Source organism: Melozone crissalis, unplaced genomic scaffold (assembly GCF_028551555.1).
Source record: "Melozone crissalis strain CALT ecotype California unplaced genomic scaffold, PUWL_Pcris_2 ptg000002l_1, whole genome shotgun sequence".
Taxonomy (NCBI): domain Eukaryota; kingdom Metazoa; phylum Chordata; class Aves; order Passeriformes; family Passerellidae; genus Melozone; species Melozone crissalis.
In genome coordinates this window covers 7,933,770-7,956,804 of record NW_026535780.1, presented here as the reverse complement: position 1 = coordinate 7,956,804, position 23,035 = coordinate 7,933,770, and the positions used below count along the sequence as shown (strand labels likewise).

Here is a 23,035-nt window from a genome sequence, read left to right as displayed (position 1 = left end):
ATGGTGACAACTCCTGGTTTCTGACAGGAACCACCCCTGCAGCCCCTTGCTGACAAAACCTGGCTAGGTAAGCCCAAAACACCTTTGAATGTCAGTGAGGATATAGGAAAACAGCATTATCTTTCTTTTCAGCCCTTTTGGCTAAATCAAATATTTAAGTGAGAAATATTTTAAGTCCAAGAAGTGGCAGGAATTGTTAAAGAAAAGCAGCATCCATTACAGACCACCATTTTTTGGCCTTCATGACATCCAAAGCTGTTCTTATAACTTTATAGAGAGGATAAATAGCTAACACTCAATTCTATACTTCCCTCCCTCCTACACTACCCCATCTCCTCCCAAAAAAAGAGAGAAAATATAGATGTAGAAAATAGCTCCAAGTGTCATTTTTATGCAATGAGAAATATGCACCTTCCATTCTTTCTTTTCTATTTTTTGTGGTAAGATCCTAAGTTGAACTAATTGAGTTAATGATAAATGCAATACATCTTTATGTGTCTCTCTAATTAATTTTCAGTTATGTTTTAATTGCCATGGAGGCACTGGACCAACTTCTAATGGCTTGCCATTCTCAAAGCATAAAACCATTTGTGGAAAGTTTCCTTCATATGGTGGCCAAGCTTCTGGAATCGGGCGAACCAAAGCTGCAAGTCCTTGGGACTAATTCTGTGAGTAAGCTCAGATGATAAATCAAATCAGAGTAAGTAAATCTTTGCTTTGAAAAGTAGTTTGAGAGGTATTAAAGGGTCTGCCAGTTGACATCAGTTGAAAGATGCTGTCTGTAGCAGGGTGTATCCTTTGGGCCTAGACACAGAGCAGATACCAGCTGGAGGCAGATAAACTGTTTCCCTGCAGTATCCCAAATTCTTTTGATGTGTGGGCTCATTCCCTCCAAAAATAACTTCTGGAAGGAGCAGGAAAGCTGTGCTGTGAGTTCATGGTTTGGGTCTTTAAGCAGCCCTCCTGGAGCCAGTATATAGGTAAGACAGTGTTTTGTTTTCTGGCAGCTTAAGCTACACAGAAAGATTCTTCTTAGCTGAAAAGTAACTTTGAGTATTGCAATCTCACCCTCTTATCTGCTTAAATATTTCAGGATTCAGATCCAGGCTTGAAGGGCATAACTAAAAGTGTCAAAATGAAGATTTAGAGATCCAGTTTTCCAATTAAGAGTGATGGGTGCAATCAAGGGTATAGCTCTGTAATACTTGCCTTCTAACTACTGTATTGTCCAGCTGGTAATATTAGAATCTCATAAATTCCAGGATTGTGATGTGGACTGTTTTCACTTAGAGTTATTGCTTTTACATGAGTACAGAGTACTTGCTTTTCATGTAAATTATTGCCATTGCTAAGAGGGGAGATTTCTTTGTGGAATCAGTAAAGCTGTTGGGCTTTTGGGTTTGGTTCCCAGCTGATGAAATTAAATGGAGTTGCAGCTCAGGAAGACAGGAGGGCACAGTAACCTGATGTTACCCCAGAGCAGGATTTCTTGTTATGGTGAAATAAAGAGAGTTTTGCTGCAATGTAGGGTAGAGGTGTCCCTTGTTCCCCCACTAGCAGGGCAGCTGTACTGAGGATAACAAGATCTATATCTCATTGTACATATAAAATTTTGCTTATTTATTTAAATATCACTGAGCCAGGCTACCCTGCTTCTTTTGACTTGTTTGTATAATAATGCCTGGGCAAGTCCTTTTAGGGAAATGACTTTGGAACTTGTTTCCTAGGCTGCTAAAGGCAAGGTGTGCATCACTTTCCAGTTTAAAATCATTGGTTAGTGTCAGCCTCCACTCTGATGTACAAGTCATGTGTCACTTCAAAATGCATGTTACTGAACAGGACTCCACTTAGGATAATCTGTTTGATATTCCTGTTGGTTCCTAAGTCTTTTGTGAGTAGAGAAGATTAGGGACTTGCTAAATTAGTAGATAATTTGTGTTTGTCTTCTATAAAACTCACAAAAAAAAAGGTTTCCCTAAATGAGAGGAGAAACTCTGTGAGGAGAGAGAATTTTTATGGCTCTTCAACAGCATTTCAAAACCTTATTTTAGCCTAACTGTTCATTTCCCTAGGTGCCTTCTAGAGTTAATGAAGACAAAGGATGCAAGTCTATTTGTATTGACTTAGAAGGAACAAGGGTAACAGCTTGTCTGTTACCAAGGGCACTGCCTTACTGTGTTCTTAAATAGATTTTGTTACATTAACAAAGAAAGTTTACTGCCATATTCAGCCTTTTTTCTCTCCTTCAGAAGGAAATAAGCAAACAAAAACCAAAAAGCAAGGGAGATGGTCTGGTGACTGAATAGTGCTTCATGTGCTTTAGCTGATGAACCACTTTGGAGTGTGAACTGGGATTGTCTACAAGACAGGAATGGGTTGTATGTGAAGTAAATGTTTTTAACTGGTGAGAAGTCAGGCAACCTTTGGAAAATTTTACATAGTATTTTTAGGAAAGTCACTTTAAGGCCCCTACAAATTTATAGTCTGCTTACGTTTAAAATATATGGAGTATGATTGTGGCTCTAAGTAGCTTTTGATTATTTTCTACCCAAAGCTTCATTGATATAGAAAAGCAGTGATGTCTTTGAAGTAAAATTCAAACCTCTTTGCTTGAGCTGTAGGGTTTTTTCAGCCTCACAGATTTTGCTTCAGCTGTGATTGGTTAAAAGGTTAAAATCTCTGTACAGAACATCTTTGGGTGGTTTAAAGGCTTGGAAAGATTTGGAAGCTCCCACTGCCTTCCACTATGTTTTGCTGACTTCCAGGTATTTGATTTTGGGTGCAGAACTTACTCTACTTTGTTCCCTATATTTCAGGAAAAAAACCCCAAAACTTTTACTTAGATGTTTGTCATCTTAAATTAATTTTGGAATTTAAATTTCATTTATTTTATAATAAAAAGTCAATTTGTTTTTGAAAAGCAAACCTGAGGATGGCTATTTGAGATAAATAATTGTTTGGGTTTTATTTATGCATTTTTAAGCCTGATCTTCAGGTTACATATAATTAATTTGTTGCATTTATATATTGCATTTATAAATTATGGTAATTTATTTCCTACAGCAGTTGTTTGTTTGTTTTTTTTTAATAACATAATTGTTAATCTATTTATATAAGGCAGATACTTAAAAACAGTAAAATTCAATAGTGGATATAATGAATAGGTGTTGAGATTTTTTTTTTATATAGACCAAATTTCAAATTGCTAATGTCTGTGAGGTTCAAAATAACTTTTTCTAGCATGGAAGATGTTTTTATAGACCATGTGCTAGGATAGCATATGCTGGCCAGGAAACTGAAAAAATGTGGTGGGAAAAAGTGATATCTCCTTGGCTTATGTGTTAAGGATCTGAAGGCTGATTGCAGTAAGCTTTTCCTTAGAAATTTATGACAATACTGTATTTCCCTCTCTAATTTTCTTGCAGAATTTCAGTAACTGAGTATCATGTAAAGCATCTCCATTGCTTAAATACAAAGAATTAAATGTATTGCTTAGGTCTGTAGTGTTTTTAACTAGGATAGAAATTTTTTTGGAATAAAAGATCCAATTTATATCTATTAATCTATGTCCAGTTTATATCTATTTCTAAAGTTTTTAAAGAACATTCCGAAAATTTCTTTAGTGAGCAGCTGGTCAAGAACAATTGGATACATAATTTAGTAAAACTTTCATCTTAATCTATATTTACAAGAGTCAGTTAAATACAAAACATTTTAAGCAAATTTCAAGTGCAGATGGGGTGAATTCTTTGTATTTTGTCAGTAAGGTATTGGGGTTTCATGTGAAAAATAGCAGATAATATGTGCAACCCATTATTACTACATTTTAATTATGTACCACAAATGTTTCTTTAGTTGATGGGCTGCTTCCCTTTATAAAGGCAATTTCTTTGTAGGAGCAGTGAAGTAATAATCCCATCAGTGACAGTGTTGAGCTTCCTGTGCATGAGAAGGTGGCTGCTATTGCTGGTTGTCATCATTTGTAATTTAAAGGAAGACAGACAGATTCCCAAATGGAAAAGTGATCAACCAGTGGCTGAGACAAGACTTTCATATTTGTTAGTGTTACTTTCATATTTGTTAGTGCTTTTAAAAGCAGTTGCTTTGGGCAGAATTAAGTGCATATGTATTGTAAAAATAGTATCAAATGTCAACACTTGAAATTAAGCCATGTCAGAATTCATATTCCCAGCAGGGTATTTACTTGTTTGCCTTGTCTCAGTTTGCTAATCTGGAAGTAGGCAATGAAAATTTACCCTTATTGCAAGATGCTTCTTTCATTCCATGTACCAATACAGAATTTTATGCTGGTAGTAATTTAATACACAATGGAACAATTCATTTTCTAGGATGCCTCCTCTGTCTTTTTAAAAGGATTTAAATCTCAGGGAGATAGATTAACACACAGCACTCTTTCTCATTTTGTGAGTTATTAAATTATCTTGGAAATTGTGTGCCTGCATCTGCTAGAATTTAAGTGCTTTAGGGTCACTCAAAGTTAAGTATTGCTTCCCCCACTCATACTTGTGCTCTCTGGTTTTGCAGTTCCACAGCCACACTGCTGTGACCCTGTAAGCCAACATTCCATTGCTGATTTTGTTACACAACTGTACATGTGGTGGTCAGGAGAATTTTTATCCAAGGGACACAAACTAAAATAGAATGTGAAATTTTCCATCCTATTCTGATAAAACTGAAAGTGTCATGTGATCCCAGGTATTAATAAATAAACTAAATCATCAGTTTTCATTGCTGAGAGCCTTGTGATCGTTTTCATGCTGCCTTTGTAAAGTTAATGTATCCAGTGTGAAGTCAATGTATCCAGTGTTTGAAGCTTTTCTCTTCAGGAAAATTGAAGTGCTTGTTCTTCTGGCATTTATTTGTTGTAGTGCACACATAACATTCACACTTCTCATTAAGGCTGTGCTGTGTGGTTTGTAAGAGTATTACATTTATAGGGGATCATGACTTCCCGTGTGACAGTTTCATAATAATGAAATACAGTGCCTTGGCCTGTGAAAGGTGATAACTGCCAGTATCAGCACTGTGTTTGAAACAAGAGAAAATTGCAGGCTGCAGAAGACAGACTGGGGAGCTCAGATATGAAAAAAATAATTCTCAGGGTGAGCTTAGTATTCTCACAGGGAGATACTTTAAGTAACATGACTCAAACTCAAATATGATGCATGGTGATTATTCTTGGATAAAACTGACCTTCTTTAAAGACATCCAGGGCCCATTAAAAGTTATGATTTTTCTCCTCATGTATTTGCTACATAACAGTGATAAAACAGCATAAATGCATAGAAGAAATTTTGTCCTTGGGAAATTTTAGGATTTACTTACAGGGCTTGCACAATCTCTCTCTCTCTCTCTCTCTCCCTGGTAATATAATCCAAATTTCTCTATTCAGTCTGGAACAAGTATCTTCTGAATAAATAATATGTTTCTTCTTTACTTTGTGGTAGATTTATATGTTTTTATACTGATTGAATTTTATTGGTTTCAAAATAAATGGAAATAACGTACTGCCAATGTAAATTCCTTTCTGTAGCTTCTGTATTATAAAATATAGAAGATGCTTGTACTGGTAAAACTTCCATAAGTTACCATAGGATGCTTTAAAGCATTTACTGTGAATGACATGTTTATATCTATAAAAGCTTTGTAAATAATCCCTAGGCAAATGCTTGGATTTTCATAAGAGTTTTATCCTTTTTTAGGTTGAATAAGTGCTGTATTTGAAGTTTGTTTGAAAACATGGGATAAGGAGTAAAATATTCTGTATCAACAATAACAACATCACCACTGCAAAGTACAGAGTGATGTCTACTGGAAAAACTTAACATTTCTATGATGGAATGGAATTTTACACTTTACTGAATGACAGTGCACAACTCTAAACTGTTACCACAGAGAGCTTTCCTGTGGCCTCAATGCCCAGTCACCTGAATGCTAGTCCTGGATTGTGTTTCAGAAATGCTGTATGTTCAGTGGGGAAATTGTTTTGTTATAGACATGGGGACATAAAAAACCTTTGCCCTTTCTGGATCTCTTACTGTGCATGCCATTTTGAAAGGTGTAACTTCCATGTGTTTGTGTCCCTGCTGCAAAGCTGCCCCTGGTACAGAGAGGTACTCAGGATGAGGGAGTCCCTGACACTTGCTTGGCCTAAAGTCATCATTTCTTCTTACAAAGCAGTTTCCTGCTACAATAAATCTTTCTGCTAGCAAAACAGTTACTAGAATGTATTAAGCTTTCCTGTTGGGAGATCCTGTCAATCAAATAATTAGTACTTCAGATAATAATAATATTAAAGGCTGATACTAAATTAGCAACATGAATTAATATTCTTACAACCACTCATTGCTTTGTCTTCTTCATGCTTTGTTTCCGTTCTTTTCCATGCTTTTATGGAGATTTCTGGGTGAATCATTTGTCGATTTGAGCACTTGAATGTCTGGAAAATATTAAGATAATATTGTGTGGGGTTTACTAAATCCTTGGTCTTGGTGTCTCATTGAGATGTAAGGACTAATGAAATTCTTGTCTGAAAAAAAATTTCTGTTTTGCTAGTAACAATTTCATGAAACAAGCTAGCGAGCCACAGTACATATGAAGCATTTGCCAGGGTCTCTTAGGAAGAAAATGATCATTTGTATAACTCACTCTATTGGAGAAAAATATGAGTGCTGTTTGTAGATCATCTTTCAGTCTATGGCAGTGGATCATACAGAATTAGATTTTGACTTCTGTCACTTTTTTGCCACCTGAAATACAGGATATTCCTAACTGAAGGACTTGTAAAATGTACTCATACTATACAATTTTGCTCCGTTTTCAGTAACAGCTGAGAATGTAGTTTTATGAACTACATAGTTTTCAGTTGTTCCTGTGGCTTTTAGAGGGTGAACTGGTAGTGCAGCTGAAAGGGATAACTGTTCTAGATAAAACAGAAAAAAAGACTAAACAAAAGACTAGAAAAAATGGTAGCGTTCTTTTTTCTGAAATACACAGCTTTGAAAACTTCAAACCCTCCACAAATCAGTGTGCTGTAGATTATGCTAAAGGGCTTTGGGCCCCTCTGGATGTCTATGGGTAATGTGCTGATGAAAGCACGTTTTACATTATGAAAAATACAAAGGAAATGCCTCAGCCTGTGCTTAGGAATTGATAAAAATGGTGTGAGTAAAAGCAGAAGGATCTTAATAGAACATCACTCTGCTTCAGGGCACAGCCAGCACAGTGTTTGACCTTTCCTGACAGTGTTTTGTTTTGCTTTTTATTTCCCTCTGTAGTCTGTTCTTAGAACTGTCTGTAATGGAGAATCCAAAAGGTCTTTAGGCAGTCTGCTCACTTTAGGAAGGAGGGGTTTTAATGGCTAACCTAGGCTTTTCTTCAATATAAGCCTATTATTGATTTTCTTATTACCATTGGACAAAGAAAACTATTTCTTCTGTTTTTGTAGCTGTCTTCTGTACCTTTTAAGACTGATACATTTTAGGCAGCTGTAGTTAGGGTAATTTGGTGTATTTCATTCTTCCTTTACAGATGTTTATGTAAAGTTTTGTCTATTTCTTGAATTATTTGAGAACTAGTCACCATTTTAGGCTGTGATGTTTCAGCTCCATGCACCACTTCATTTAAGGGCTTATTTGGCCCAGTTAAACAGCAAAAGTTTCTTCATAAGTGCCATGAGTAATGCAGATGTATCTTGGTGTATTGTTCTGTTTTCCATGCCATCGTATTGGCATTGACTAAGTTCCTTTTCTTCGTTCAGCTGTTTCTGGCTAAAATGCTGTTTTGCAATAACCATTCTCAAATTGCTTCCTTGGTTTTTCAGGTCCTATTTCCAATTGTTCAAAAACCAGGCATCAAATGTGCCTGCACCTCTGGCCAGCTTAGTGCTCTTTGCAAATTCGATGAGCCCAGTCTGCTCATCTGTCTCTAGTGAAGCTCAAATCATATTTTTGTGCTGTGATGATTTGCAAGTGTTTCCTTATTTTTTTCCAAACTCTTGTACATCTCTCTTATGGGGAGTGTTCTTTTGACAGTGTTTTTCTAGCTTTCCTTTGAGAATTTTGTGTATTTTTTTGTCAACAGCATCACTGAAGTTTTGACAGATGCTGCTTCATCTGGGTTCACAAAAGTTATTTACTTGTCATAGGAATAAGATGGATTGATGTGATTTTTTCTTGATAAATCCATGTTGACTGTTACTTACCCCTTTGAGACTTTGTAGATGTTGGCAAATTGGTTTTTTTTTTTCCAGTGTTTTTCTGCAAATGGTCTGGAGTTGACTGGGTTATAATTCCCTGACTCCTCCTTTTTCCCTTCTGTCTAGACAGAATTGACAGAATGCCTCCAAGTTTATTTCCCTTGAATTTTGGTACATCAGAATGTTGCTAGGTAACCTGGTAGTGACAGGGTTGTGTTTGATTGCTTGGGCTGCTCTCTACAGCTGCCTGAGGGAGGCTGTAGCAGGGTGGGTGTCAGGCTCTGCTCCCAAGCTGACAGAGATAGGACAAGAGGAAATGGCCTCAAGTTGTGTCAAGGGAGGATTAAACTGGATATTAGGGAAAATTTCTTCTCTGAGGGAGTTACCACCATTGGAACAGGGTGCCTGGGGAAGTGGCTGAATCACCATCCCTGGAGTTATGTAAAACAAGGTTTAGTGATGGACTTGACAGTGTTGGGGAAATGGTTGGACCTGATGATCCTGAGGGTCTTTCCTAACCTAAATAATTCTGCCAGTTGATGGCTCACTGTTCAAGTGTTAGATGTTTCCATAGTGCATAGTATATTGCATTTCATACAGTTTCATGCTTCCATAGCTATCTAAATGAAGTTCTTGTGGGAAGACTTTTAAAAGAAAACCCTCCTATTAAGATTTTTCTTCTCTGAAGTTCTAAAGTGTTGTCAAAATTGGGTTCTTAATGCAGTTGCTTCATGTTACTTGTTAAATTAACCTTAGATTAAACTTATTACTCATTTTTCTATTTTAGGAAATTGGTATTAAAAGCTTTTTCTTATGTATTTCATTTTCCAGTTTGTCAAATTTGCCAACATTGAAGAAGACACACCTTCATACCACAGGCGCTACGACTTCTTCGTGTCGCGGTTCAGTGCCATGTGTCATTCCCGTGACCCTGATCCAGAAATACAAAATGAGTAAGTGTCATTCTGCAGGAATTACTGAAAACTGGTCACACATTAATGCTCTCTGTAATACAGCTCTTACTAAGGTGTTTATTGGACTATTTCATTCTATATGAAAAAAATGACAGTCTGACTTTTTGAGTAGCACTGAATATTGCATATCTTAGGTAGCTGGAACTCCTAGGATATTTAGGGGTAATTTTACCTTAATAATGCATGTTGGATTGTGTGGATTTTCTCCAGAAAGGCACCACTAATTACTGTAAATGCACAAGTTCATAACTTTCTTGAGATATTAATGAGGCTACTTATACGAAAAGCAAAAGTATATATTTAGTGTGTTCTTTGAGAAGAATTACTCATTAAAACTGAGATTTCTTAAATGTCTGAAGTATGCTCATGTGTGTCAAACTCAAGAGCCTCCATGAGTGGGAATTCTATTTTTCCCATTGTTACGTAAGTGCCACAGTTTGTTTTCCTGCAGCTCCCTCCTGCAGGATGTGTCCTTCCCTGCAGCAGTTTTTCTCCTAGTTTGTACATCCCTCTTGTCTCCTGCTTTGTGTGTAATCCTATTGAAACTATCTCAAAAGATCTAGAATGAAATTGGGTTCATCTTGAATGCACAAAACTTAGTTCAGAAATAGTTAAGGTACAAGCAGTTAGAGATTTAGATATTTACAAATTGAAATCGAAACAAAAATAATTACAGACCTTGGTTACCTCTGTAGTTCATCTTAGAAATTTTTTAATTCAGGGAATTTGACTGAGCAAGGGTTAAGTGTTGTCCATACCTGAATCAAGATTTAAAAAATGAGGGGTGGATTTTAAGAGAAATAATTCAGAATTTTAGTGAGGCTTGTGCTTATTTCATTTGATAGCTGTACTAGCTTCTACTTGTGTTCAGGAAGTAAATTCTCTTCCTACCATTTATTACAATGAATAATTGGCTATTATCATTTCAAAAAATAGCATTTTGCTATCCATGTCATTGCACAAATTCTCCTGCAAGCTATTTTTGTTTAATAAAATGATGACAACAGCTAGCAGCTAGACCAAGTCTTTTTTTGAACTTATGTTATTTTTTTTCTTTTTTATTATTTCATTGTTGTTGATTACTTCTCAGTTGATTTCATTCAAATGGTTTTAGAATGAAAGTGGTTGTTCCTTTTCTCCATTAGGCTTAAGTAGACAGAATTATCCTTTGCTTTCCATCTTGTGAATCTTTCAGAAATCTTTAAAGATCTTTTCTGACTAATCCATGGCCTTAATTACAACTTCTAATAGCACAATCACATGGCTGTGCTAGATATTACTTCAGCTGTGTTGTGGTAGCTTCCTATTTTTCTTCAGCTCTGGAATGGGCTGAGATTGTGCCAAGTTTCAGCTGATGGTTGGTAGATTGGGTAGAGTTGGTGGGTTTTACCTGGGGGACTTTTGTCAGAGGCGGTGCAAAAAGTTTGAGTCTTCATTGAGTGCTGTCAGGTTTATCCTTACAGGCCATCTTCTGTTCAGTTGTTTGTTTTTTTAGCTCCTTACTGGCTTCAAAGGTGTTCAAAGAAAGCATGGCAATCTTAATGGTTGGCCAGTTTTCCCAGTTGCTACTTGTGAGAACCTGCTGGAGTTCCACAGTACTTCATGCCCTGCTGGGAGGTGCTGTGCTGCTCAGCTTCAGTAATTCCTCTTTTCCTTGCTCAGGATCCGAATTGCTGGAATCAGGGGCATCCAGGGAGTGGTTAGAAAAGCAGTTAATGATGAGCTTCGAGCAACCATATGGGAACCCCAGCACATGGACAAGATAGTGCCATCCCTGCTGTTCAACATGCAGAAAATAGAAGATATTGACAGGTAAGTGTATTTTTGTCACTGGTGTGGTTTCTTTAAGCAGTCTCTAGGCTAAGTTTTTATGGTGGATATCCTTTTTCTTTTCAGTGGAAGCAACAACTCACCTTTACTAGCTAAGGCTCCTTGAAATTGATAGTGTAGGTTTGCATAATGGTTCTTAATGTTTCTTGTCTTAAAATCTTTTCAACCATGTTTATTCACTTGTTCAAGATTCTGTTGGTCTAAAAGTTATTGTAGAAATTATATAGCCATATTTTGACTTGATAACAGTCATAAACTCTGTGTTTTAGTGGATCAGATGCAGAGATGAGTAAGCAAAGGCTTTTAGGTGACTCAAATGATTTTGCTACTTAGATTTGTTAGAAATTGAGATTTTAATTCCTTTAGCCATAACTAAGAACTTGTCCTGGCTGAAACAGTACTTTGAGTAAGGAATTAAAGTTTTATTTATATGTGAATCACCTTCTCTTTGTTGCTTTCGGTGACTCCTACGCATATTGCCACATTTGCAAAAATATATTCAAAAAGATCCTGTGACATTTAAGGTTGAGGAGATGCCACTCACCTTACAATTGAAAAGTCCCTTTTTTTTGGTCCCTGTTTAAACACTATGTAGGTGTAAAAACTGTTTATTGGTAACACTGGGAAATTTCTATAAAATGAACTTCAGCAGTGCAAGCAAATGAAATACTAATTCCATGTCCAATTCTGGCTGCTTCAAAACTTGCCTGCTAAGAGGCTCAGCAGCCTTCCTATAACAACAAGCTTGTCTTGCTTTCACTCACAGAGCTTTCTAGATCTGTCAGTTTCTCTTTATTTAGTTTGAGTTTTGGCATTTATTTTTCAATTCCTCAGCTTTATTTTTGTTGTGTTATTTCTTACTGCCAGTGCCTGTCTCATCTCTAAAACAAATTTTCAGACCAAATAGCTAAAATCAATAGTTGTCTGTCTGTCCATGCCTTATCTATTTACTGTATATAACTGAGAGCCCACACAATATTTATAGAAATATCCACTTGAATTTCACATCTGAAGAGTGAACTGAGTAAGAGACAAAGGTTTCTGAAGCTGCTGTTTGAGCAAGGAGAGCCTGGTTTGCCTTTGCTTATTCTTACAGAGCTTCTAACTGCAGGTGGGCCCTTTCCTTTGGTCCTCTTTACAGTGCCCTCAGGCATACACTTTCCTTTTTATAGCAGAAGTAAATTAACTACTGCTGGAAAAACTGACTGAAGTAGGATTTGGATTAACCACTTAGAGTGGATCAGTTTATATGTACTGCAGGAATGATTTTTCTCATCTGTGGAATAAGGCAATAGTAGTGGTAGAAAAACAAATCTATCAAAAAGCAACTTAAATTTCTGAACTCTTGTACTTGAAACTTTTCCTATTGAACATAGAAAAAAAGACTAATGATCTTCCTAGTGGTAAGTAGGGGTCTTTTATGATGTGCATATGACAGAAAAGCTGGAAACAGTGTTTGTAAATTGCTACCTGCTGGTCTTAAATGATATTGCAGACAATTTCTCATTTTATTTTTTGTGTGACTTCATATTTGTGGAGCACAGAGACATCTTGAAGAGTAGGAGTAAGAAGCATATTGTTCTGGCAGATGGAGTCAAAGCATTATTTGAGAAAGAGCAGAAATTCCAGAAAATACCCCCAACTTAAATCCATAGAAGAAAAACCATTTTTTATTAAAGCTGATGTACATGTAGGTACTTAACTTGGAAGTCTATGTAATTTTAGCTTGTGGAACTCAGCTTAATTCAAGATTGTTTTGAGCACATATGAGATGAGACACTTCTTGGAGTTAAGAATTTACTGTCTAAATAACATTTTAAAAATATAATTGTATTTGTGAATGTCATTATTTGTTCATATATCTGAATGCACATTTTAGTTACATGCCTATCAGACATTGTGTTATGTGTATATCTATTTATGTGCATCTCCAGGATAGGGAGGGGATGTATGAAATTAGTAATTCCTTTATTTTATTACACGTTCTTTATAGCTGTGGAGCTAAACCTGCCAGCCTTATTTCAGGCAGAGGGACACTACCACTTAATGTAAACTTGACTTCAAATCCTTCTGATTTGTAATGTTCATACAAATTCTGTTTTAGATGAAAGTTAAAATTTATATCTTTCTCAGAGTGTGTGAATCACAGTGAAACATTCCTGTACCCACTCTGCTCAGAAGTAGTTGTTCAGTCTTACTGACATGTCCTGTCATATCTTTGGCCAACCCCGTTTTTTTGGCATTTAAGAAGTCTCATGCTTAAGTTGCTGAGTTACTGTGAGCTAGTTTTAGTCTGTGATTAGGTGTTTGCTATGGAAACTGCTGTAGTTCAACACATCCTCCTTCCAGTTCCTTGTTGCCACTGCTGATAGAGATTACCCACAAAAAAGCCAGTAGAGCAGCTACAGGGAGTTGTCCTTGCCCACTTCATTGTAAAACACATTTTCAGCCCTCTTGTGGTATTACAAAAGGTTTAGGTGCAGAGGAATACTACTGTTTTTTTATTAACTGTTGCAGTTGGATTTTTCAGAGTTTTTCTCATATTTCTGTAAAAACAAAGTCAGTGAAACAAAATGAGCATGAGATACTCATTTGAATCTAGAAATTTAAGAGGCTGTACAAAGCTTTCCTATAAAACTAACTAGAGTATTCAATATTCATTGTCTATTATCTGCAATTCTAAGGAATGCTTACTGAGAAATACCTTGAGGAAGGTGCTGTTAAAGTTCAAATAAAATGCTACTCCCACAGATGACACAGGATAATTTTAAACATTTTGATGCAGTCAAAGAATAACATTTTATACAAGGAAGATTCATCTAAAAAAAGGACTCCCAAGCAGTGCTGAGAAGTCACCTTTTGTAGGTTTGCATATACAAGCACTTAAAATGTAACTTATTTTACTTCATTTTAACTGGAATTCTTTCAGACCGGCTAAGCTATGAGTGCTATGCAGCCTGCTTTCGTCTTTCCTCCCCACACACCCACCTTTGCAGTGCTGTTGTATTTTAGGGAATCTGTGTCAAAACAGCAATGGAAATGACAGTCCTATACTGTCTCTTGTACCTTCTCTCCCATCTCCCTGGATCAGAGTCTAGGCAGTACAGGGGAAGGAAAAAAAGGGAGGATGGGTGGCACAGCAGTTGATAGAGCTGGAGTTTTGTGGTACTCATGGGGTGGATTATGTACAAATTCTCATATCTTTTAAAATTCTAATCATGCTGCTCTTGTAAAATTATTCCTCCTTATCTAACAGAGTTCCTGAGGCTCTTCTGTTATTAAAATCTGACAAGCTAGCATTGTTGTGGTAACTCCTGAAACACTGATGTTTCCAGAGGCAACAGGGTTTTCATATGGCCAAATTTAGATTTCAGTAGTACTGAAACACTATTGAAACACAGAAAATCTTTGCCATCAAAAGCTATATTACAACTGTGATGTTAACATGTCCATTTGACTACTGATATTTCAATTTGCAATTTTCTATAATGCTCTAAAGCTTTTATGATGCTTAAGTAAACTGAATGCTGTTGGTTGACACTTTCAAATGTATTTAACACACAAGCTTGCACTGCAGAACTGAAATTATGTTTAAGGGTTTAATGTACTGGTTTCTGCAGTCTAAAATTAAAAATGCATAATGTTAATGTAAATGAATGAATCCTCACTTAAGTTCCTATAATGTTTTGTGAGAGGAAAAAAAAAGTTGCCACTTGTAGGTCCAGTGACTCTTGGTAAGTAATGGAGGTAGCTCAGGGAGAGCTGTTTGCTTCCTTTCTGAAACCTGTGTTCACCCTGTGACCTGTCCAGAGTAATGATGGAAGACACTTAGAGGGTGGCCAACTTCTACACTGTCTATTTAGAGGTAACTGTGTGGGTGATAATGTTCTAATCAGTTCACTCAGACATTTTTTTTCAACTCACAAGCCATCTGTTTGTGCAGAAGTATTGGAGTTTCATTTAATGCTCACCCACACAGTGTGGACTCAGTAGTGGGCAGGTGAGTGAGATCATTAATCTGAGCAATATTACTAAGATTCTGTCTAAATTTTTTTTGTGGTTTCACAGCCTTTGTTCATTGTTAGCAATACATAGTGTTTTGTCAAAATGTGATAGGTAACAAGTTAACTGAATATTTGCAGCTTTTGTGTTTGCCATATAAATAGTTACTGATGCAGTGGTAAGTACTGAGTGAACAAATGATGATCTATGGTCCTGCTATAAAAGAATAAAATATGTTATTCAGAATTCCGGTTTGATGCATATTTGAAATGCAGTTCTTGCCTAGTTGAAGATTGTGACTCATGAATGTTTTAATACCAAGGGTGGATGCAGTAAAGAAAAGGTTTCCTGAATATTAGTCAATAATATAATCAAAGCACTTTGTCTTATTTCAGCAGAATAGGCCCCCCATCCTCTCCTACAGTAGGAGTGAAAGAAGAAAATCCTTCTGTGCTGGCTGAGAATTGTTTCAGGGAACTACTGGGACGAGCAACCTATGGAAATATGAACAATGCTGTCAGACCAGTTTTTGCGTAAGTTGAAAATTTGTGGAAGATCTGAAGAGGTTTTCTTTATTTCATCCTCAATTCTCTTGCATTAAATTTTTTTCTACTTTTCAGTTCAAAGGTTTCCATTCACATTTCTTAAAAAATTGCCCCTCTTTTAACCTCTCCTCTTCTCTCTCCTCCATCTATAAACTTGAAAGAAGTTATGGAGGAATGCATGTCCTGCTTTATTGATTTTTACATGCAAAATACAATAACTTACATGAGTTGTTGCTTCAGCAGGCTTTTTTTTTTAAATGTGAAACTATCCAGGCTATTCATGTCCTATAGATGAGTGTCACAATCAGTGGAGAGACAAACCAAGTAAAGTACAAGTAGCACAAAGGAATACTGTGTCCCATAAAGTTACAATTTATGTGTTCCTGCCATTTTCTTCCAGGACCTGTTTTGATATTCTTTGATGAATATCTTTAACAGCTCATTTAGGGATGAGTGGCAGATATGCACACAGTATGCACATTATGCACAAAAACACACAGTACAAATTATACCTCTTGTATTAACGCTCAGTGATACCACTTTCAAACCCTGGCTTTTCCTGGTGATGAGGACACCTGCTTGCTTCTTCTTGTAGATTTTTCAAGGTACATCCCAGATACAGGAATACATTCTCTTAGATGGCCTAGTTCTTCCCACAGAAATTAAGTACTTTATTTATACACTGAAAGACCTTCAAGCTATCAAAAGCCATTTTCAAATTACTAGTGTTAACAAAAAAAAGATAGGGTTGGTGTTGAAGGCAGAAAACTTTTGTTAACCCCTTGTTTGTCCTGAAAAACATCAACTACAAAGAACTGTACCACTCCCTTACTTTCTGTATGTATCTCTTATACCAACCTGAGAGGAGTTTCTGTTGCAAAGTTGAGTGTTTTATTAAAAAAACACTCATTCTTTCCTAGATTTAAAATGTGCATTCCTCCCAAATACCTGTGATCACAGTGAACACCTCGTTACTACACAGTTGGGATGGATTACTTGGTACTATACTGTAGCTGCTTTCTGACCACTTCTCAATTCTTTTAGTAGGTTTATCTCAAAACTTTATCATCATTTGCAGTGGTTTGAGTCTTTTGAATCATTTTGGGAGCAGGGAAGTTTCCTATGAATAATTCCTGATTCCACAGACTAGAGGTAGTGCTTGTTTTGGGATTTGAGAAGGTGTCATAGCTGCTTTTTCTGTGGCTGATCTAAAGCCTATGTCTCTAAAGTTTATTTCCAGCCTATTTTCAGTTCTCACATGCTATGACTGTAAGGGGCCAGTTGGTTCTGTGTGCACAGCAGTGTTCCACATGCTGCATTCATGCACTGAAATGAGTGGATAATGACCAGTTACTCAGAATGTTATCTCCTCTATGAATAGAGAGTTTTGTAGTCACCATTTCTGTATTCCACTTTGAGGACAAATTGCCAAATGTGTCTTTTTACAAATGACTGCTGTACAAATGACTGCTGTAAAAGGTTTAGTATTTTTGAAGAACAAGAGATGCAGAACATGCAATTTCAAGCTGTTTTTCCTAAACAAAAAGGGAGTGCTCTATCTAATGAGCTTCACTTTGTGAATGACAGAACAGTTAGAGTGAAAGTTTGAGATAGAGAGTCTATTGCACTTTATTGTGAAAAACCTGACCTAGTTTCTAACTAGGAAACAGTTTCTTATAACAATGTTCAGTGTTTCTGTCTGTTTTCTTCTTTCACAGGTTATAAGGAAACTCTGGAAATATAGATAGGGCCTCTTATTACAGTGCTAACATGAAGGTGCGGGTTCAGTTCCCCACCTGAAGGCTTGCTTCATGTGACACTAATATCAGGGAACATGGTGCCACTTCTTGGCAAAACTGAGAAAACAGTGCTGATTGCATCATGAGGCAGGGTTTATTCAGTGATTGAGGGGCTTAACTATAATGAAGATAGTAGAAATCTGAAGTCAGTCTCCTGGTATAGATTTGGATTGACATTAATTCTCCTTGCCTTAGGCAGAAAATCTCTATGGTTATGTCTGCATGCAGTAGCTAGAAACTCTCAAATAATAATTTGCAATAAAATCTTATAGATCAATCTCACTAATTGCTTAATGAAAGTCAAAAAATGTTACATTAATATTATCTGACAAAAAGTTCTGTTGTGTCAATAGTCAGAAGCTATTGAGACATACTTAGCATGGATTTGCAATGGTGAATAGATTAGACAGATTCAGAAAGATCCAGAAATCTGGTGAAACTTTCCAAGTGCAACAACTGTATTTCCATTCTTGTCAGTTATCACATCACGTGTGCAGGGGTTTGGAATATTAACAGACTGGTGTGCAATATTCTTTCAGCAAACATGATGCATGAGCAGAATATTTTATACATTCCCATATATGCATGACTCAGTTATGCTTTCTGATCCTCGGTACCAATTTATCATTGTTACTTTAAGGAATACTTGCATGTGTGGCACTGAGAAAGAATTCAGGGATCATTAGTGGCTCTCTCTCCAGAAACTTGCATTATTGGTTCTGCTGTTCCTTTGAAATTGAGAGACCTACTTAGGCACTTTTGTTACATATGTGCAGCAAATCTCAATGGAAGGCATAGTTTGGTATTTGTTAATCCAGCAATAGAATGTTTTACAATCTTCAGTAGATATTCTTTATTGAAAGAAATGTAATTTGAAAAAAAAAAAAGGAGTTAAGGTGTGACTTGATTTTAACTGAAGTAAATGCACCATACTAAAAATACCCTTTACTGTCATTTGCAAAAACAGAACTACATTGAATGCACTTGTTATGGTCAGTAAAATACATCACCTACAGGAATCTAATCCTGGTGTCCTTAGGAGGAAAATTCCAGTATACAAAGTATGCTGCCCACTGAGCTGTTACACAAAGCTTTAGCCAAGTCTGTCATCTTCTCCCTGCTGTCTTCCCAGCAGTTCATCTACCTGAAGCAGTTAATACTTGGCCTTTCTGGCAATATAAAACTGTATGTCTTGTTTAGAGAGAATTTTTTTTTTGTTTGTTAATGTGATGTGGGATGCAGTTGACCATAATCTGCCTGAATGGCTTTTTGGGGCAGATGAATAAGAACTGTCAAGGATAACAGAGAACACAGTGCCCTGAAAGATTAAAGGATCAGTTCCAATCAGAAGAAGATAGTGGAGAGTAAGACTTTCCATTTGATGACACCTGTGCACAAGAAAAGCAGCTATTCCCAATAGGTACTCAAGTTGGATATTTAGTAATGTAAATCTGCTGTTATCTTGGCAGGCAAATACTTTTAAAATTCCTGCCATTCTTTCTTGTAGGGATTTCTGTTAAAGGTATGTGATGTGTCAAGATGGCAGAACTTTTTTTAATCTCTGCAATAGAGTGCAAGATAATTTAGGGCATAGGAGATGCTTTGTGTCACCTGGTTTAATCAGCCTTGAAGGAGACTTGTGTACAGGTGACTGGGGTGGGAGCAGCTGCCTAGTGAGGGAATTGAGATCTCCAGATTGTAGGCAGAGTAAGTTTCAGCATCCAGCCAGTCCTCCTGTGTTCACAGTGCTGGCTTCTTTCACCTCCAGAGCTTCTCAGTTTGTTGCTTCAAACAACTTTATATTTCCTAAGTTCTTTGAGAAAAGGGAGAGCAGTAATGATTCTGTAGCTGAGATACCTGTTGAGGAACAGAACTTAAATTCATCTTCTGTTACAAAGTTTTTTTGTTGATTTGGCATATTTGCTCTTCATTGGTGAATTTGTTTGTGGATTTGTTTTGATTTTTTTTAAAACCTAAATCATACCAATTAAAATGCATCCAAAGTTACCTTTTCTTCAATCTTCTAGAATGAAAAAACACAGTTATTTTTTAATGCTTTTTCAGGGACACAGATCTTTTTTTTGCAAAAATCTGTGTCCTATTCATAGCTTTCAACATTTCTGCTTAAGCAGAATTGTTTGTATTTGCTTGAAACACTGATAAATTTTTTCTCATTTGTGGTTCCTATTCCATTTATAGAGAATCTGATGCATTTTTATTGGGATTTTGTTTTAATCTTTCTTGCAGTAAATGTTGAAATGCTTCAGAGCCTAAAGACATATACACACGAAGAGCAGCTCTTTTTTGTTTTCCATATATTTTATCTAGGAAACCACCATGAAAACAAAAATATTTCTCAGAGTTTCTATTCTGGATGGAGCATTCAGCCCTAATTATTTTGCAGCTTGTAATTCAAAACAACTTATTTATCCTCTGTAAAGTATAAATTTTCAAGATGTTACAACCTTCAGCAAATTCCTTTAATGTAACAAAGCATCTGTGTGGAAAGACTGTATTCTTAACTATATATGTTTGGTGTATCTAGGTTCCTTAAATTTCCAGAACAGGAATTTCTTTTCAACCAGATGTTTTGTGATCATATCCTAAACCTAGAAAACAAGTACTTCTCTGAAGTTCTAAATTTCTCATAAGTTATTGAATAGAAGTTTTATGTTAGTAAATAATCCCTTTGAGGTGAATTTTGAGAAAATTCATAAGATACCATTTATTATATCTGTATAATATAATTTCTTCATTATGTCTTAATTTTTGCTTACAGGCATTTAGACCATCATAAGCTGTGGGATCCTAATGAATTTGCTGTTTCCTGCTTTAAAATCATCATGTATTCTATACAGGTAGGATTTTCTCCTGGTTTTTTTCCTTGCATACATGTTTCAAGCACTTGAGAGAAAATTCAATGCTCATCTCACTATGCTAATGGTAGACAGTAGATGAAGTGAAAGAATCCAAAATATTCAAGGGAAGGTAGTGGGGTGGTCCTTCTCCAGAACAACGAGCAAGGTGTTGGTGTGACATGGTGCTTGACAAAGAAATCTCTCAGGTTGGTTATTTTTCTATGCCAATGGAGCTGTGCTGATTTTCCAACCCAAGAGACCAACTTCACATACAACTGTTGTGCTGAGGATTTTTAATCCTCACAATACAGTGTACAACCTGTATTGTGGCCTTAAGCTGAAGGAGGGAAGGTAGAGATTGGATATTAGGAAGAAATTCTTTACCTGAAGAGTAGTGAGGTACTGCAACAGGTTGTACAGGGAAGCTGTGGCTGCCCCATCCCTGGAGGTGTTCAAGGCCAGGTTGGATGGGGCTTTGAGTAACCTGTGCTAGTGGAAGCTGTCCCTGCCCATGGCAGGGGACTTGGAACAAGATGGTCTTGAAGATCTCTCACAACTCAAGCCATTCTATGGCTCTCATTGTCTGCTGTAAACCTCAAGGCATTATTCTTTGATTGCATCAAACTCAGAGGCCCAGAAGATAAAAGTGTAAAATTCCAGGTTTGTGGGAGAAAGCTGAGTTTTCTCACCATTTACAGCAATGGTACTGAATTCTTTGAACTGCAGTTAGCTGAGTGAGGGACAATTTCATGCTTCCTCTGTGCTTGCAGATGTTCCTGGATATTTTAAAGAACTCTATTGTACACTGGGCTGGCTGAATTAACCTGTATTTCTTCATCTGTCATGGCATTTTTTGAATCCATATTTAGTCATGAATTGATTGTACTTCTGATAAGTTTCTGAATGAAAATGTTGCTGAATGGGAACATGGTCATGATCATAGCTGAGTGATGAATGAGCTTATTCTTGTTAAAGTCACAGATGAAGATTTTCTGTCTGTATTCTTAATAGGCACAATATTCCCATCATGTAATACAAGAAATCCTTGGACACCTTGATGTCCGCAAAAGGGATTCAGCACGAGTTCGTGCTGGCATTATTCAGGTTCTTCTGGAAGCAGTTGCAATAGCAGCTAAAGGATCAATAGGTAAGTTGTATTAAATTGAAGGCATCAGGTTAAAGGATAAATTTGCAGGGTAGTGCTCATTTTCACTTTGATTTCAGATTGATTGGAAACATTTTGAAAAGGTTTTGTGTATAATTTTTTTTTCCTTTTTGCTGATAAATGCTTGAAATCTTACTTAGTTTGCAATTGCTCCAAGCATATACACTTGATTATTTGACTCTTATATAATCCTTTGCATTGAAAAAATGATTGAAAAAATTGTGAAAGGCAGATATTCCTGTGTGGAAAGAAATCATAAAGTCTGAGAGAACTGTGTGTCACTACAAAATGTCAAGAGCACTGTTGCTTTGTGATACAGCTGTGACCTGAATATTGCAGGAGTAGAATGCTCTTTGAGAAATGTTTCCTTATTGAGTGTGAAGAAGCTGAAATAAGGTGAAATAATGTCATTTAAAATTAAGATAGTTCCTTGAAATAAGAGTCGTTATGAAGAGATGCATGCTCTAGTGCTCTTTTCATGAAGTTCTTTGGTGTCCTGCTGAAATATGATTGTTTTGCTTCATTAGCTTGAGCCTGAATGTGTCCTTCCTCTTGCGTACACAGACTTGTGAAATCTTTTACCATATGATGAAAAGAGCTCATGATTTGCTCCAATGTATAGAACTGGATTTTAGTAGCAGGTTTTGAAATAACTGAAGTTCAGGGGCAAGTACCTGCAGTTAAATCCATTCCTGGTGCTTAATTTCAGCAACCATTTCTGTTTTGAACCTGAAACTTGCATGGTGAGTTGTCTCTGGGCTGTTTGCACTCCCCTTTCCCACAGGACAGGGACAATGTAGAAAGAAAGTGAGAAGTTTCATGGATCAAGATAAGGACAGTTAGATGGGTGGAACAAAAGCTGCATGCACAAGGAAAATCAGGTTACCTCCATCCTGACCAGACCGGTAGTGAATCATAATGGATTATACAAACATACCTGACTGTATTTCCTGATTCCAAGTTAATTTCTAAAGTATCAAAGTGTAGGCACACCTCAAAAGTTTTTCTCTAGTCGTGATGCCTCAAACACTATAATTCACTTTGTTCTCTTCATTGTCCTACTCTCATTACTTGTGAAAATGGATTGAAAAGCCCAGTTTTAATTTTTTTCAGACATCTCCCCCTTGACAAGTGCAATCAGTGTTATTTGTTGTTTCCAGGCCCAACAGTTCTGGAGGTTTTTAACACCTTGTTGAAGCACCTGCGCATCAGCGTTGACTTTGAGCTGAGTGACCGGCGCAATTCCTGTGAAAGCTCCACTTTAAGCATCAGCTCCAAGGAGAGTGATGAGAGGATTGTCCAGAATGCAATTATTCAAACAATTGGTGAGTTATACAATTGGCACAGGCTCACTTAAAATTTCTCCACTTTTCCCTCTCCCCAAATGAGATGATATTGGACCAACTTGAATCATGAAGCAATACTACTGTCAAATGTGGTTTGTCTGATTGTATTTGCCTCTCATTCTCAGGCTTGCTTTATGTGTTTGATTTCTGAAAGGTTTTTCTTTTAAATGCTAACTGAACACGTAGCCAAGAAGGTTATGAAAATTAAAAATGCTGGTGGACTTAATTTTAATTATATTATTATGTGGCCCTTGAAATGTAGAAATCTCTATGTTTGGTGCAGAACTACTATTAGTCC

At 36.6% G+C, this 23,035-nt stretch overlaps 1 protein-coding gene across 7 annotated transcripts in view; it reads left to right on the top strand.

Annotated features, from left to right (window-relative positions):
• Positions 1 to 23,035, top strand: part of EFR3A (EFR3 homolog A) — a 75,070-nt gene that overhangs the window by 25,502 nt on the left and 26,533 nt on the right. For 6 of the 7 annotated variants that reach the window (XM_054272977.1, XM_054272896.1, XM_054273142.1 and 3 more), the window contains 7 exons: positions 518 to 668; positions 9,050 to 9,171; positions 10,855 to 11,004; positions 15,420 to 15,557; positions 20,148 to 20,226; positions 21,238 to 21,373; positions 22,552 to 22,716. In XM_054272977.1, the coding sequence (XP_054128952.1) occupies positions 518 to 668; positions 9,050 to 9,171; positions 10,855 to 11,004; positions 15,420 to 15,557; positions 20,148 to 20,226; positions 21,238 to 21,373; positions 22,552 to 22,716 (941 nt within the window). The remainder of the gene's footprint in view (positions 1 to 517; positions 669 to 9,049; positions 9,172 to 10,854; positions 11,005 to 15,419; positions 15,558 to 20,147; positions 20,227 to 21,237; positions 21,374 to 22,551; positions 22,717 to 23,035) is intronic. The other variant, XM_054272655.1, reaches the window with a different exon arrangement.